General features: G+C 37.3%; 1 protein-coding gene across 1 annotated transcript; it reads right to left on the bottom strand.

Annotated features, from left to right (window-relative positions):
- Positions 1-349: 349 nt before the first annotated feature.
- On the bottom strand, positions 350-17703 carry ZFX (zinc finger protein, X-linked). The gene is made up of 7 exons (XM_009893110.1): positions 17615-17703; positions 16617-17183; positions 7153-7302; positions 6812-6955; positions 6585-6719; positions 3964-4104; positions 350-2471 (listed from the first exon to the last, which is right to left on the bottom strand). The coding sequence occupies exons 1-7, from the start codon at positions 17673-17675 to the stop codon at positions 1285-1287; spliced, it is 2385 nt and encodes a 794-aa protein (XP_009891412.1). The 5' UTR covers positions 17676-17703; the 3' UTR covers positions 350-1284.
- Between the last annotated feature and the right edge of the window lie 302 nt (positions 17704-18005).

The following is an 18005-nucleotide window of genomic DNA, read 5'->3' as shown; positions in this document are numbered from 1 at the left end:
GCTGCAATTAGCAAATGATACGGCGCTATTTTATAATAGTCTTCAGGTGGCAAAATTGCATATAATAATTGTAATGTTCTCCCAGCTGTTTATAAACAGATTAAAAGAACTGGGTTAATTCTGGATACTGTACTAATTAATAAACAGCAGCTTAACACAGCTGCTAATGGCTCAGGAAAAACATTCAATTTAGAAACAGTTTTGTTACTACCATAAGTTACTTTTCTTATTAAGGATATCTACATTAAAACACCTCTACTCCTTATGAATGCATCTGCTCCACTCCACTCCCTTCTGAAGCTCTCACTGTAAATATCTGGTTTCCAAAATCGAGGCACCTCTTGGTCTTAAATTTTATTCTAAAACAATAAAAACGCGACTTGAACCACGAGCTGCTCTTTCAAAGAAATACGAATATACATAAAAGCATTAAGTTTGAGGTACGTTTACCGGCACGTACAGACAGTTGTGATCTATTAACTCTGCAAACGGAGCAACAGCATTTTATGTTTCCAACATTAAGACAGCAGTAAATTGAAAAAAAAAAGCCAACTCATTTTGTAACAGGCAAAACCTTTCAAAGACAAAGAAGCACAGAACAATAAACGTAACACTCGAGCATACTTTTCAATTCGCCAAAAAAAGATAACAAATGCCCCGAAACCAGTTTTAAAATTTTTTTATCTCTGAAACCTGAATTAAAACGCAGAATAGTTTTCCGCAATAAAGTCAGATGTGTAACTCCTCAAATGGAAAATAGTCAACCTGCCACAAAGTCTGTATAGTCAAAACAAGACAATCAGGTGGGCCCTAGCGACTTTATCTTCAGCATCACAATTCCCCATCTTATACACACCTCTGACAATTTTATCCAAAGAAATTTTGCATTTTTAAAATTCACGACAAAACTGCATTAACATGGACACTGTGAGTATCAACGAGGTCAGTAAGATAAATATACTTAAATAAACTATTACAGTTGAAAAATTCAGTAAGAGACAGCGTTTATTTTATTAAATGCAACTTTATTGTTGCCATCTTTTCTTCATTTATTAAACAAACTGAATAGAATTCAGAACACGCTATTGAACAAAAGGTATAAAAGTCAACTAGAAGCAATAATCCTATTTTTATACAGCAACAAATCAAATGCACAGTATGTTTTTTTTGTTGTTTTTTTGTGTGTGTGTGTGTGTGATCGCAGGTGATTGGCTTTAAAATAAGCTAAGTGCCTGAAAGGCAAAATTCCTTTATAATTCCAGCCGTAAGTCTGTGAAAGAGACTTTAAGGCAGCCCAACATCTTTATGATGCCGCATAATGTGCTGGTTCTTCTCTGAAGGCCTTCGGAAACCTTTCTTGCAATACTCACAACGGTGAGGGTAGTCTTTTGTATGAATGGAAATAACATGCCGTTTGAAGCCTGAGGCGTCTGTAGTGCTATACTCACAGTACTCACATTGATAAACTTTCCTGCCGCTGTGTGTTTTCATGTGTTTTTTCAGCTCGTTTTGTTGCCTAAAGCCCTTTCTACATCTCTTGCACCTGAACGGAAGATCCTTTGTGTGAACTGAGAGTATGTGGCGACTCAGAATGAACGGATCTGCAATCTTAAAGTCACAATGTCTGCATTGGTGCAATTTTTTACCCTTGTGAGCCGCCACGTGTTTTTTCAGTTCTGAAGGCCTATGAAAGCCTTTATCACACATATCACACTTGTGAGGATAGTCTTTTGTGTGGACTGAAATTATGTGTCGTTTCAGATCACTCGAGTTTGAGCTCTTATGGTCACAATGCAAACACTGATGTGTTTTACTTTCTTGATGCATAAGCGTATGCTGCTGTAGCTCTTTGGTATCTGAAAAAGTCTGGAAACAAATATCGCACTTGAATGGCGTTTCCTTACTATGTTTAGTCTTTACATGAGTTTTCAAGTTAGAAGAGTCGGCAGATCGGTATTCGCAATATTGGCACTGGTACGGTTTTTCACCAGTGTGGATTCGCATGTGCTTCTTGAGCTCTGACGGATGGCGAAATCCTTTGCCACACTCCACGCAAATATGAGGAAAGTTCTTGCTGTGGACAGCTAAAAGGTGATGACTCAGTAATCCTTGTTCTGCTGTCTCATAGTCGCAGAATTTGCACTTGTGCATTTTATTAACTCCTTTGTCCCTGTGCACCATCTTGTGAGTAAATAAAGTTCCTGCATGAGAGAAGCTTTTCCCACACTCATCGCACTCAATAAGCTTTTCTGTTTTGTTGGTCAGCTTGTGACTCTCCAAGTGGTTATGTAAACTTATTTTTTTATTCGTAGTGTAATCACAGTCTGTGCATCTGTATTTCTTCTTAGTAAGAAGGTGCTCCGGGTGGTTTTTCATGTGCCTTTTCAAGAAACCTCTAGATTTAAATTTCTTTCCGCAAATCATGCAGGGGTAGACTGTCAACGGATGACCATCAGGGCCAATGATTATTGCTGAAATACAACAAAAAACCCTTCATCAATATAATACTACAATATTACACTTCAATAAATTTCATATTTCATCCTCAACAATAAGCTGAATTGTTAAATAAGATCAGGGTTAGACACACACGCTATACTATGTAATAAACAAGCTTGTTACTGGGCTGGGTAGAAGAAATTGAGGGAGTCACTAAATTCTTTCATTACTGGGTTAGGTAGAAGAAATTGAGAACTACTTTCACTCATGATCAGGCGAAAGGAAATACTGTTTTTTGATGGAGACAACCAAAGCATCACCCAGCTGTTCTTCACCTCAAACAATTCTACTTTGAAGAATTCTGACCGAGTTCATGCGTTAAATACATGCAGAAACCCACGCTGGTGCAAAGAACAGCAGCCAAGTTGTTAAACCGAGTATTACACAGTAAGCATAGCACATGATCTTCTTTGACTTTCCACGAATCTCTAGATAAAGTTTAATCTGGCAGCTTAATCACATACCGCTGACTACAATTCACATATCCCCAAACTAACACCTCCTTCTTGTGCCATCTGTCACAGCTACAATCAGAAGAAGTAGCAAGCGGGAATCAATGAGAATACATTTCACCTACAGACACCTCAAAGATTTGGAACTTAGTCGCACTCATCCATCAGCCTGATTTGTTTACCCTGAATTTGTCTACGCATGCTAAAAAGCTCTCTTTTCCAAAAATGTTTTAGAAGGAGAACTGACTAGGTAGCTGGAAATAGAAAAAGCAAACTTTAAGATTAAAATTTGCCTGGTTTCCTAATTCAGTGCCAGACAAAACCGAACTCCTACAGTTGAGTCACAATTTGGAAAGAAACTTTTAGTATCATTTAAGGCAAAGCTACTAAAGAGAAGAGTCGTGCTTTTTCAACTTTATGAGACCAAATAAATCATTCAGACCACAACATATACCAGCAGAAGTTAAATAATGCCAAAATAGCACAACTATTCTTACAGATGCAAGTAAGAACACTGTCGTGACCATCAAGGCAATTATTTCACAATTAAAAGAGAAAAGGGTATAGAAGTTACACTACCTACTGTAACATAATGTTCAGATTTTCCAGTTACTTATTGAGCTGATATATTGTTCTACACATTTTCAGTAAAGACAAAAAGGGTTTTTAAAAAGTACTGTTACAAACACTGTTTATCTAACATCACCTTCAAAAAAGTTACATTAAACATCAAAATTGGTATTGCAAGTATATAGGTTTTTAACCTTTTGCTATGATACTGATTTTTTCTGTCAGAGATGGCTTCCTTTAAAACACCCCCACACTCCAAACCAGCTATGTATTTAAGAACTTTAACATGAAATATGCACTCACTTATGATGTAGAAGTGTTGTCAACAAAATAATTCCCCAAATAATCACTGTTTTTTACAGGACATTGCACACCCTACCAGCAAAGTACATCTGTTTATGGCTAAGTGCCCAAAGGAAAGGGAGTACAACCAGACACTCACCTGTTTGATACTGCCTAGACTCGGGTCGCCTTTTTTTCTTTGGTTTTTGCTTAGCCAGTCTCCCAAGTCCAGCTGACTCATCTATGTGCAAAAGAGCACTTGCAGTGCCGTTCCGACTTTCAATGCCATCGTTATTATTACCTAACAAGATAAGGTGAAAAGTTAGCTACCGTCATCACTCTACAGATTATTCGAGCAACAAATTCTACAATGATAATAAATGAAAATAAATTATTATCTGTACATCAAACCATAATAATGTACAGGATGAGCTGCAAAACTTCTCTGTATTTTACTTACCTGGAAGCATTGGCTTTGTTAAACTAATTTTACAGGAATTAATGGTTTTCCATTTCACAGAGTTCTCCTTTAAATGCAGTATTTTTTGCATTTCTTTGGCTGCTAATTATGCCCAAAATGTTTAACATCAGCAAACAATAGCATGTCACAATATTTACTGTGCCCCATTTTCTTCAGTCCTGAAATAAATTCATGTGTGAGCTTCCATTCACGTCTGGACATCTGAATTCACCGGACTGAAGCTTCTCGCACGCTAAGTTTCAGAACTGGAACTGCAATCAACGAATCATTCTGAACAGCCCATAACCTTGCACACAAAGTACACTACTTACTATTGGCGCACCTTATGCTTTAACACTTACAAAGTCTTTCTACCAGAAACAAAGAGCATGCTCAGCATTGTATAACAGAAAGAAGGAAATAATCTTTGCCTTGCAGAGCTTTGTGAAAATTACAAGTAAATGTATCTATATATTTGGGAAGGTATTCATCGGCAATCAGTTAAACATCAGTGATTTAAGGGCATAAGTAAATTTTAATAACAAATTTTGTGGTGAAGTATTTGCTTGAATCAATAGAAGGCAACGGTTCCTAGTGAAAGCAAAGCACACAAATAAGACAAGAAGACTGAAGTGGAAGAAAGTGCAAAGATGCTCAATAACTGTTCCCCTCGTCGAGTGCTGAGAATGAATATTCATGATTAACATAAGAATATTTAGAGCCAGCAACAGGCGTGTGCAAAGCCTGAAGATTCTGATCTATACGCCACCTCAAGTGTTGAACGGCAAATGTCGCAAGTGACAAACATTGAAAACAAAAACCTGTTCCACATCTTATACATAGAAAGTTTGCAACAGCTGCATGAAACATCTGTTTAGAGTACAACACAAAACAGGCCCCAAACATTTTCTAATACTAGAATAAAACTGCAAAGATTTTCTGGAATGTAAAGCACAGTGGGACTGGGCTTTGCCACAATACAGCAACAAAACCAATGTAACACTTTAGGATGTCATTGTTATCAGCTCTTAAACCCTCTTTAAGTGGAGATGAGTTCTGAGAAGGGCAGATGATAAACCTCTGCCATTTTCATGCTTCATTATTTCTTCCCTTACCACCACCTCTCACCTTACACATTAGGTTGCTTACTGTTGACAATGCAATGAGTCCACTGTTTCCCACATTCTTAAATTCTCCTTTCAATTCCATCTCTCTGTTCTCAATACAATCTGTTCAATTTTCTCCTCCTTCTTCAAAATCACTGAATGTTCAGTCTATAACTGTTGTTTTGAGTTCACTTTATTTAATTTTTAATTCCCACTCAACCTGGCTTCTGTCCTTTCCTCTCCACTGAAACTGTGCTCACCAGTATATGGCCAAAGATAAGGCTTTGGGTGCACTACCATCCATCTCCTAAACAACTTTTAACACACATAGCTCCCTGAAATCTTGCCCTGCCTTGACTTATGTCCATGATTCCAGCCCCCATCGCCGTTCTCAGCACTTCCCTGCATTTTGTTTGCTGGCACCATCACCACAGTTCTCATCAAGAAGACATTTAACCTAAGTTTTGTCCTCTACTCCACTATTTCTTCTGCTTTGTTTACTCAAATTACGTTTAGAAGGAGAATGTGGCAATACGGAAACATTTCTAAGACAAGATTTTGGTCTACCAGCTTACCTAAGTTATGGAAATCAGTTTGTGCACCAGTTGGTGCTCAGATACTAACAATCAAGAAAAATGATTCTGCATGCTGGAAATATTCTCAAGGTTCTGCTATAATTTTAAGATGTTGCCCTCCAGCTTCTTTTTTGTTAATCAATTAATTATTTCCATCAGTGAAATCACGTATTCCTATGTTCCTTCTAGAAAGCATTTAAATCAAGATAGAGGTCAGTGTTGCTTTTCACTGTTACACTGAATCCTACATGTTCTCATCTGCCTTTTTTTTTTTTTAACCACCAAATAAAAATATTCAGATCTATTCCCAAGCCAGCTCTTACTGTGTCCTAAAACTGTGAAGGACAGATGTAGCTGAGATGCAATTTTTCAGCTGAAAGCTCATGTACTTCCCCTTCCACATCATGAAAATAGGAAGGAAAATGCCTGTTAAAATATGAGTAAGAAGCAGCCTGCCTTACAGCTTCTCTCTTCTTCTCTTTTTAATTTTAAGGCTCATTATGCCAAGAAACCATTCTTAAACTAAAACTTTAAAAACAAACACAAAAGCACAAATACTCCACTACCCTCCAAAAAACCAATCCCCAACATTTTGCTATAGACAGTGTCACCAGAAAGAATTCTTTTGAGTATTACCTACCATAAGCTGCTGCCCAAGCTATGGGCATGAAAGTTTTAATTTCAGTGTCATCAATTTGCTGTTCATGGGCCACTGCTGCATCCTCCTCTCCTACAATCACTTCCATATAAACCTCATCAGCTATTTCTGCAACATCTAAGAGAAAAAGAAGTCAAGAAAAAATTAATAGGAACACTGCACTGTTGAAAGTGAAAATCCCTGTTCCCAAATGAAAGCCACCTACTTACTTAAGTCTTCATCTTCATGCTGAGAATCATTTACTGTCATGTAAACCATTTTCTCCCTTGGAATACGAATACTGCTATTTTGATCAAGTAATCCAACTGCATGGTCATTCTCTGGCTCGCTCTCCACAATGTCTACTGTGCCCCCTAATTAGGAAGACCAGAGCAAAATATTTTAAACACACTTTGTTCAAATTCTATGCTAAACCACAGAAAACTGCAAGTTTGTAACACACTAACGTTTAGACCCACAGTCCTTTAGAGATGACTTGAGAAACCACAGTCTCTAATCATGCAAAATTTCAAGTGTCAGGTTGGAGTATTCTAAAATGAAAGTATTTTACCTAAATCATCTTCGCCAGGATCTGCTTTGAATATATAGACCTTGATGACTTCTGGACAAATGCCATCCACTTTACAAGAGCCACTTTCTGACTCTGCTTCCATGGTAATTTCAGCAGAACCTTCGTGTTCTATCTTACCAGCATCATCCACTACAAAAACAAGTTATTACAATTACCCAGTCGTATACAGACAGACATATATGAAAGACTTTATTATGTTATTACTCAAATTTGGAAGCAGTTGAAAATTATATTGTGATAAAGAACCTATCCATAAATATTTCCTTCTTATCCTTAAAAACAACGACAATAAACACAGAAATAAATTCAAACCATATCTTCTAGGTAAGGGGGAAGCGCAAGAGCTCTGCAGTGATAGGACTAGAAGCATGAGCACCACACCAGGCAATGCTAATAGGAAAACAGTGATCTGCAGCAAGATGATGGTAGGAAGAAACTGCACGTTAATACTTACTCTGTGGCATAATTTCACTTACTCTCAGCTTTAATTGCTTTCTCCTTCAGAGCTAATAAGCTATTGATTGTTTTTTTCAAAAGCATTATCTGTTGCTCAACCCTGTCTCTAACGCAAGCAGTGCTATTTCTGTCAGTCAGACCTGGTTCCTTGCAAAGTGGTGTTACTGATGCTTCTTCAGCTGACTAGAGAGGAAATCTAAATGAAAACTACAGGAGGAAAACCCTCCACTTTTCCCATCCACTCAGCAGCTGCGGGATTGAGCACAGCGTCAAAGCGCTGCCCTGACGCTATAGCACTGCGGAACCTATTCAACTAATTGTTCACGGTGCCCTTACTGAAAGGGACTTACACTCAATTTTACGTGTAGCCCTATGTACTCTCCTTACTATAGTCTCTAATTTTGTTCTCTTCCTTTCAGAAGTGCACCAACACCACGCTTCAGTTTGAATTGCCGTAACTTGCCCAGGCCTCCCACATAAACAGGGCTAACAGCCAGCTTTACGAGGAACACATTTCTGATTTTTAAGACACACTCTGCATAGGCATGCGCACCCACGCACCATCTTACTTTACCAAGCGTGGGTTTTCAAGAAATAACTATTAAATATGCGTTCACAAAAATCAAATCCAGCATCTCAAGGCCTTCAGAGAATGCCCCGATTTCACAAGCCTCCGAGGTTTCTCACATGTTGAGACTGCTTAAGAATGCTTAACGTGATGGCATACTTTTCTAATTTATGGTTTTATCGCTCATAAAGTCACTTTTGGAGGCTGACACGGCTCCCTCAGAGCCATGCCTAACATCAATTCATGACAACAAGTCATGAAATTTATACTAAAGGAAGTGGAAGAACTGTCCCATAAATGCTGTAGAATTTTTAATTGCCACGTCCAGCACATACAAAATACTTGATAAAGTATGCTCATTTTATGCTCACTCATTAAACTACCCTAACTAATTCATAGTTTGACTACTCAGTAACTGCAACTCTTCCATTTACTTTAAGATCTACTTTAAAAAAAAAGCTCAAAACACTATTACTATTATTTTCCTGCTATGAAGTCAATAAATTAGCCTTTAAATTAGACAAACTAGCACGTGTTCTGTCTCATGTATCAAACACAACTGTATTTAAGTACAATTTCTCAATCAGGCATCATTATTCACAAAGAAATATGAATAACATTAAATTACGAAGCACTAAAATAGTCTATCTCACTCCTCACCAAAAGAGCAGCAGAAAAAACATTAACTATTCTTCTGTCAAGTTCATGATCAATGGCCACCATACAGAATGTTTCAAGCAGTATAGTATTTTAAAATGATTTTGTGTGACAGAACAACATAACATCTTGTAGCAGAAACCCCAAAGCATTTCAAAAGTAAAAACCTTAAGATGTTCTTTTGAATCACGTTAATGTCACTCCACAGTGCAGATACTCAGTTATTGAGCAGACCTTCATAAATTCTTTGGCATATGCATGAAACACCAAACATCACTGGAACTCTGACAAAAAGAAAACTTGCTTTCATTCCTACACTAAATTTATGTAGTTGTTCTCCTTTAACTTGGCTGTTTCCAGTGTCACGCACGTGTACTTGGAAGGCTTTCAAATGAGCGTAGTCTGATTTTACACTGCTGAAGCCAAAGGGGAAGTCTGCCACCAAGCTCAACTGATGCTGGAACATATTCAAGGAAGGAAAATTATGGCTGAGGCAATCAAAGAGAAAACAAACCTACTTGCACCAGCGTGAAACAGGCTAGTTTCTTTTAATGAAAACAAGAGGTTTTTACTTCCATACATATATGGAAGTATGCATTGATAACATTCACATAACAGAATCACAGAATGGTCAGGGTTGGAAGGGACCTCTGGAGACCATCTAGTCCAACCCCTCTGACAGAGCAGGTTCATCTACAGCAGGTTGCACAGGATGGTGTCCAGGCAGGTTTTGAATGTCTCCAGAGTGTGAGACTCTACAAGAATTCTAGATCTTAAGAACAAACATGCTCCATTTACTCTTTGAAATAACTTCTCCAAGGTTCAAAGTCATCTTTTAAACATGATTAAAAAAAAAATAATTGTTATACAATTTAGTTTGCTTATCCCCGACTTCCCTCTATATTCAACATTGTTTTCAAAACGTAACAAATGGTTTAAGTATTTTTTAAAAGTGCCATCAAACTGTAAGGAAATAGATGTGTGGGAATATTAGGCCAACTTTCCTCATCCAAAAGGAAAAAAATTCACTCTTGATAGATGGTAATACTTAAAAAACTGAACTCCCTGAAGGGCTTGAAGAGTAATAGTATTTGCAGTATAGCAGCAAACAGGTAACAGGAAGAAAAGTAGAGTGGAAAGAAAAAGGTAGAAAAAAAGATAAAAATCAGAAGATGAGACAAACAAGGCGAAAGAGAATGGGTATCTATCACACAAAGCACCATTTCTATGGTATTTTGTCCTACGGCTACATAAGCATTTATCTATACTGATTCATTGATGCTCTGGCAGCATTTATGAAATTTGATTTCTATTTAACACTTTCCCTATGTTTCTGCATTCTCCACATACCTCAGTCTCACAATCAGAGAAAATGATATTCATAAATACTTCACTGATCAATGTTTGGAGTTGGAACTCTGATGCTGTTTGAATTTTTCATTCAAATTCACAGCCCATCAAGGGATCCCACAAATACCATGCATGACTGATCTTCTCTTACAATGTTCCTCTTTAAAATTAAAATAAAATAAAGTAATAAAAAGAACTAAGTACTTAAAAGTATTAGTTAAGCTTATAAGAGATCACTTCCTTTCAAGTAGAGACCCTGGGCAGTTATTAAACTAACCAAAGTCACATGCTAGAAAAAAGTTCAGACCAGCATTATTCCAATGCTGTCATAGCTTGTGCCTCCATTTAATTAGATATTAACTAAACACTAAAAACTTTAAATGTATTATTTTTTCCCCTCTACTAGCTGGTAGCTTTACTTCAGTAAACAAGTGGATTCAGACTAATTCTCCAAGTTGAAAAAAAAAAAGAGAGAAAAATTATTAGACACATCATTATTTTACATAAATTGCAAGAATGCATTCTATGGCTAATCTACTGATGTTCTTCACAGATTTCACCGATTAGAGGATCCTGCTCTTTGCATACTATGAGCTGTAAGAAACAGCTAAAATAAGTATCTGCTTCTCCAATGTTGCAGTAACTGCTTCCATAGAAAGATAATGCTGGATTTTTTATTAAAAGCACAAACGGACGAGAAAGGTGTCACACAACATGAAAGATGCAGCATATTTAAAGCCTAACTAGTTACCATTTACATTACAAGGAAATCAACAAAAAGAAACAAACAGATAAAAAAGGAATAAAGAGTAAAGCGAAGAAATAAAAGATGCATGCAACACTAACAACAGATTGTTTAATGTGTTCTATCATGATGACAGCATTTGTCTCCTAAAAAACATTACATCTAATAAAAAAAAAATCACATCATAAACTATAACATCCAACCAATGACTGCCTGCTGTATCTTTACCCTCCTATTAAAATGTGTCCAATAGCACTTTTGGGACAGAAAGAAGCTCCTTTGCATTGATAATAAAAACAGTATGTAAAACCCAGATGAGGCCAGTTTCCCCATATAGGAGCATCAATACTAGCCCAAGATCCTGCATTTGCTTGAACAGTAATATCTTTTGCTTAACGATGACGCATACACTTCCCTCAAGAAGCTGGGTTTAGTTTTTTATACCCAATATTTGATGTATCAGCAGATACAGACTTTGTAGCCTTGCAGTCTTTCACTCCTAACTAGAAAAATGCATCTGTAACTGTCTATTTTTTTTCAAATGGTTTCCATAAGCTTTTACATTTATTCTTTTCTATCGCTTCTCCTTTATGTGCAATTAGATGAGGAAAATAAATGGATTGTAAAAGATAAAATTCACTTAAGCACTAAGAAACCTTCCATCTTTTTCAAGTGCGCACTGCTCATTGCTAAACAACACACTGAAACAATTCTGACAAACATTCTAAGAAAAAGTCTGTCTCTACACCAGTTTAACAGATATTAAAATCTGCCTATGGAGCAATCAGACAAGAATCATCTATTTTGTCAGCCTTTACATTCATTCCTAAATTATTCCCTTCGCTGCTAAAAAGCATCATGGGATAGTTGCTTGCTTACAAAATAAAAGCCCCTATTTAATGATTCTTAATGAAAAAGGCCACTGCTAACTGTTTTCTCTAAAACAGATTAAAAGCATGCTGTATTCCCCAGACACACTTTATTCAGTTATCTGTGATAGAAACATTCACTTGTACTGCACTTGATAGCAGACAATTCCTACTCCACCGAAGAAGTTCTTTGTACCATCCAGTTATTTCTTAAATGGCAAACCAGGTTTCCTAATGTGGGAAAACAGAAATCTATTCTATTTTGATTTTAATGCCATTGCCATTACACATGAGCAACTGTATACCTTACGCATCCGAAGCTCCCCTCAGGGCAGCAATCTAGCAGAGGAGAACTTCCTGAGCTCCAAACTGGCATCTAACACTTGTCCTTCCTGTCCTGCTCTCCCCAGCACACAAATCAGACTAAGCTCTGAGGCATCACTCAGCTCAAGGGAACTCTCATCTCCCTCACCTCTATCGGTGACCTCCTGAGCAGCCTCAGCAGCAACAACTGTTGGTGCCATTCCAGCTGTCAGGCAGAAGCATGGCAGCGATTTCTACCTCACAGAAAGAAAAACACGATTTCCTGCATCTTTAAGAATCTCCAAGGAAAAAGAGGGAGCTGCTTATTTATGCTTAGAAAGCAAATAAAAGCATTTTGATTTGACTAGAAGTCTACTGGATGGCCCTAATGTAAGCATGAACTTTATGGCTTCGTTCAATACATCCATTGCTTTCAACGTGAACATCCAACAAGGATGAGAAAAGGTGGGTTTCATATAGACCTATGAAAAGATGCAATCATTATTTTCTCTCTTTGAGTACCCGGGGTTCTGATTCCTGTAATGAAAAGTGTTAATTCAGACACAACAAACAAAAGACATGTCAAACTCAGGGCAAAGTAAGGATATGGATGGACATAGCATACCCCCTGTATTTGAAAACATCATATAACTTCTTAAAACTCCAGCTTAAACTTTGAGGCTACCCTTCCCTCTCTCCAGACTCCCCTTGTCAAACCTCCTTTGTGCTTCACCATTTTTACTGCAATTTATTAAGAGTATACGAGAGTACAACCTTTTGTCTTATGGAATGAGTTCATGCCAGAGGATGTGTCTTACTTTGCCTCATCAAACAAAATCAGACAAGCAAAAATCTTCATTTCCATCTCATGGCCAGGTGTCAGGCACTACTTTATGCTGTTTGGTTGTTTTCTGTTGCTTGGACAAACACTAGCTAATCCCACCATTACTGTTTCACTTACGGAGAAACAATATTCCAAGCCTTAAAATTTGCTACCAAACAATTAGTGCCAGCGTGAGTGAGAATGCAATTTATCCTTTCCTTACCAAACTCATGAACTGGCTTTTTATGGCATATGTGAAAGAAAAACTTATTTATCAGACCTCCTTAAATCCTTTTCAAGCTACTAGCTAGTAGCAGTTTGCATTCTTTGTTGAATGAATATCTGATTCTGCTATGCCGTAAGTGCCCCAAATCTACCAGGGACCAAAAATGAAGCTTCAGGGCAAAGACAAAGTATCTGAGAAAAAAGGTGAGTACATCAAAAGGTAGTGATAATATAAGCTGTGCCAAGACACATTATCTTGGAAACTGAAAAAAAAAAAAAGCATATCAATGCAGAACTAAATTAAATCTAAATTGGAAAAGAAATATTAAAACACTGAGCTTCTTGAAGCAAAGTTACAGAATGAAACCCGCAGGGACTGTAGTCTTTGAAAAGACAAACCAGTCTGAAACCAAGGAAGAAGGCAGAAAAAAAACATCAAAAAAAGTACACATAGATTAGTAATTTCAAAACAGGTATTTTCAGGATAAAGCTAAGAAAATTATCTTATTTTAAGAAAATCTATGGAGACTCAGCTCATTAGGAAGAAAGATGGAAACACTTAACGAGAGCCACAAGATAGGAAAAAGACAGCAGAAAGATTTTGCCAATAACTTCCATTGAAGAATATAAACTGAGAAACCTACAACAGAAAGAACATGATCTGTCATCACCTGCTTTGCAAGTGACTAGATAAAAGAATACAGGCAGAAGCATCCTCAAGAACACAGCCTAGCTCCCAGGTCTGGGAAGCAGCTACATTTGGCTACTGTAATAGCAAACAAAATTACATTCCAACATCTGCTCCAGCAGTTCAGGGAGGTTTGCCAGAATCAAGCATGAATTTACAGGTTAGGATGAAAAACCAAACACTAGGCTGATGTTCCTTTTAAAAACCACCTAATACTACCTTCAACTGAAGAACTGAGACAGTCAACAGATCAATAATAAACACAAATACTGCCAATGCAACAAAAAATATGGAAATTAATTCAAATAATGTTTTCCATAGAACTAAGAGACTATTTGGCAAGATAGTTTTTACTTGACGGAAAAGCACTAGACTGACTTCACAACCAGAAGAACTTGTTATGCAGGCTTTAAACACAGTAGGTGGTAATAGGGAACTTCCCTTTAAAATGAACTGTAGAACATACTTAACATTTTAAAACGCAAATAGAAAGGATGCATGTTTTGTAGCATAACGATTGTTTTAAATGCTGGCTTATTTAAGGTTCTGAATCTAAACAAAGTACACTGCAAGACTACCAAGAGGCGTTTAATATTAAACAGAGTATGAAATTGCAGAAATGCATGACTGAAAATTGAGAATATCCGTCCCAGCACAACTGAGCAATTAAATTCCCGTGTTTTGTACCAGTTACCACCTGTTGATGACTGGTACATCTAAGAAGAGTTCCTAGGTGGGTGGATATTGTAGCGATCACGCAATATGGCACCCACCAAGACGTTCTGTCCTCATTCAGCCACTGGTGACGGTGGTTGAATGGGACACGTGTCTACCCACTCCTCTCACTTGAATTTACACAGACACAGTTTGCAAAGTGTTCCTCTGAGAGCAGCCCCAGGGGCCTCACTCTGCTGCCCCTGCTGCAGGATGACAACCCGCAGGGGGGAAGGGTGAGCAGAGAGACAGGAGCAACAGTATCTTAAAGAGCTACGGTCAGGGATAAGAAACGGATAAGGATCACCATGAGTCTTCACACAGTCAGACCTCAATTATCCATAGGTGGATTATCCACTTTGTTGCTTAACTATGCTGCAGGTGCAGATGCATTTCAGCTGCCTTCATCTGATCTACGTCAGTTCCAGAATCAGAAAGTGCATTTATTTGTTTGGATAAATATTATTTCAGAGAGCAGCGTCCCTGATCTATTTCACCTCAGTATGATCTTGCAGTTTAACTTTACAATATTCTGTGTTATCCATATTTTGCATTATCCCATTTCATTGTTTTCCCAGATAATAGAGAATTAACTGTACCTCATATAAACTCAAAACATGGCTGCACAAGGTTACTCAAGGAACTCAAGAGTTGATAAATTAAGAAATGCAGTGATCCTAGGTAAGGAGAAGCAACATTAAAATCCATAAGTACAGAATATAAAATTAAAACAAGTTATTATACATTAAAAGAAAAAAAAGTGTCCAAAGGAAAAAAAAAAAAAGGAGAAGAGAAGAGAAGAGAAGAGAAGAGAAGAGAAGAGAAGAGAAGAAAAGAAAAGAAAAGAAAAGAAAAGAAAAGAAAAGAAAAGAAAAGAAAAGAAAAGAAAAGAAAAGAAAAGAAAAGAAAAGAAAAGAAAAGAAAAGAAAAGAAAAGAAAAGAAAAGAAAAGAAAAGAAAAGAAAAGAAAAGAAAAGAAAAGAAAAGAAAAGAAAAGAAAAGAAAAGAAAAGAAAAGAAAAGAAAAGAAAAGAAAAGAAAAGAAAAAGGTAACTGAAGCAGAGCATGAAGTGTGCCTCATCAACGCAGTCATTTAATGCTAGATAAAACTGAAGTGCCTGAAAGGACAATTAAACAAACCAGCCTAACAAAGCTTCTCTATTTCTATGAAAAAACAAACGTTCAGCAGCGACACTCGGATATTCCTAGGTGCTGCACGGAGTAAGCACTGTAATAACTAACATATTTAGAGTAAGCTCTAGTTCACACAAATGGATATCCACAGTAGAAAAAAAAGGTTTGATGGTATGCTCCGTTTTTCTCCACCCTCTACTTTAAGTCTTTTGAAACATGATTGAAATGGATTGTGCCACTGTTCCTAAGGGAGATTAAGATATTCACGGTTGCTTCTGAGCTATGAGCAGCAATAGCTACACTTTTTGTTAGCAGCATACCTTTCTCCTTTGCTTAATCAAGAGAAGAAAACACATCCTAACAGCAAAGAAAACCATACTGTTGGCTGCATTTAACTGTAAACGGGGTGGAAGGGGTGGGGCCTTAGCAAAAAACAAGACAAGAATAACAAATTGTCATTTGGACTTCAAAAAACCAGGATTTTTTTTACTTTCCCTTTTCTATGAAATAATTTGGTGTTGTTTTCTTAATGCCTTGGCAGTAATCTTAGTAACCTGCATATACATGCATTTTCACACAACGTCACATTTATTTTCTTTGAGTTCTTACTAAGTATATGCCATTTAGTTTACAGGAATTCTTACTCTTTTGCTCATATGCTATAAAATGCTATCAAAATAATTTCTAATCAGACATGCATTTGCCAGTATTTCTCTCCATTAGCTTCAACAGAATTCTTAGCTGGTAAGTGTTCTTAAAAATATCCCCATTTGAGTACATTTCTGAGATCTGCATTTCAATAAATAATGCAGAAAATCTGTGTTTGGTACTACCGTAAGCCCTCCCTCAGATGTTTCAAGCACCACCCAGGCCCATACCATAAGAATTTCAATGGCTTTACCCAGACACTTACAGGAAATCATAAGGTAATCTTCACAGTTGCCTTTCTCGTCTTGATGTTCCACAGGGATTCCATTGGCATCGATCACTGCCTCTGATGCACAGTCTGCTACCAAGACTTCTTCAGAAACAACATCTGTTCCCAGAGTATCAGTGACAATATCTGCTTCTTCAACATTATCATGAACTACATGTTCTACATGTCCAACTTCAGGTACATGCATTGACTCACTTGTCAGTACATGTTCTGGTATAGACATTGCTTCTGCTGTTATGTCAGAAGCTAAAACATCATCTGGGACAGTGCAATGAGCCAAAGAAACCTCTTCAGCTACGTCTGTGTCCAGCACTTGTTCAGGAATAATGACAGTTTCAGATACATCTGGCTCCTCCATGATATCTGGGCACTGAACATCCTCGATAACAACATCCTCAATGACATCTTGGATTACTACAGAATCTGGATCATCAGGAACAAAATTATGTACGGTTATATCTGAGTCGACTACATCTGAAACAAATACTGTTTCCTGTACTTCCACAACAATCTGATCTCCATCCATATGTCCTGCATCAGCTCCTGAAAAACATAATTAAGATAGCAGTTAAATTGTAAAACTAACTCAGATGAAGTGGTTAATAAATGAAATTACTTCTGTTTTACTTCAACTTTTACACTATGCCACAGCTTAGTAAAACAAGCATAATGGCCTATAAGCAATTAAGATAGGCAGATATGTAGGAAGCTGATAAAGCAAGTCCTCAGTAGGTGCTAATATAACTAAGACGAACAACATTTTTTAGACTCTCCCCCAATATCCAAATAACTATTACTCGACAGAACAGTAGCTCATTCATATTGCTCTGAGTAACAAAACCAACTGAAAATCGAAAGCAAGTACTCTATACAAAAGCACTGATGCAGCATAGCACTTTTAAGCGAAGACAAAATAAATGACAGTCAATAACATCTAATGTGAACACTTATCTACATATTATCTCCTGACAGACCTGTTGGATCAAAAAATGCATTTGGCTCATGCGGCTGCAATTCAAGCCCATCTTCATCCATGGCCTTTAACTCTCATCAGTCACAGTGTCTGCAGAAGGTAAAGAAGAAAGGTTATTTAACTTGCATTGTGCAAGGAAGGTCGCCTCTGCCTGTGCACTGAAAAGCACAAATTCTGGGTGCATGGAAGTTAACAGATAATACCTCTCGACTTTAAGATGGACAAGATTTCATCTCTTTGGGATTCCGGAAATACTACTCTAGAACACCACACGCCCAGGGTCTGAATAAGAGAACTGTGAGCTCCAACACTCCAGGTCTATTTCTCAAAACCCCACAGCTCCAAAACCAGAATCAGCTGATAAAGGGATATGAAAATATGATTTCCTTATA

The sequence above is a fragment of the Charadrius vociferus genome, unplaced genomic scaffold, assembly GCF_000708025.1.
Source record: "Charadrius vociferus isolate BGI_N301 unplaced genomic scaffold, ASM70802v2 scaffold169, whole genome shotgun sequence".
NCBI lineage: Eukaryota > Metazoa > Chordata > Aves > Charadriiformes > Charadriidae > Charadrius > Charadrius vociferus.
The sequence above is the reverse complement of the archived record's forward strand: the minus strand, read 5'-3'. Positions and strand labels throughout refer to the sequence as shown.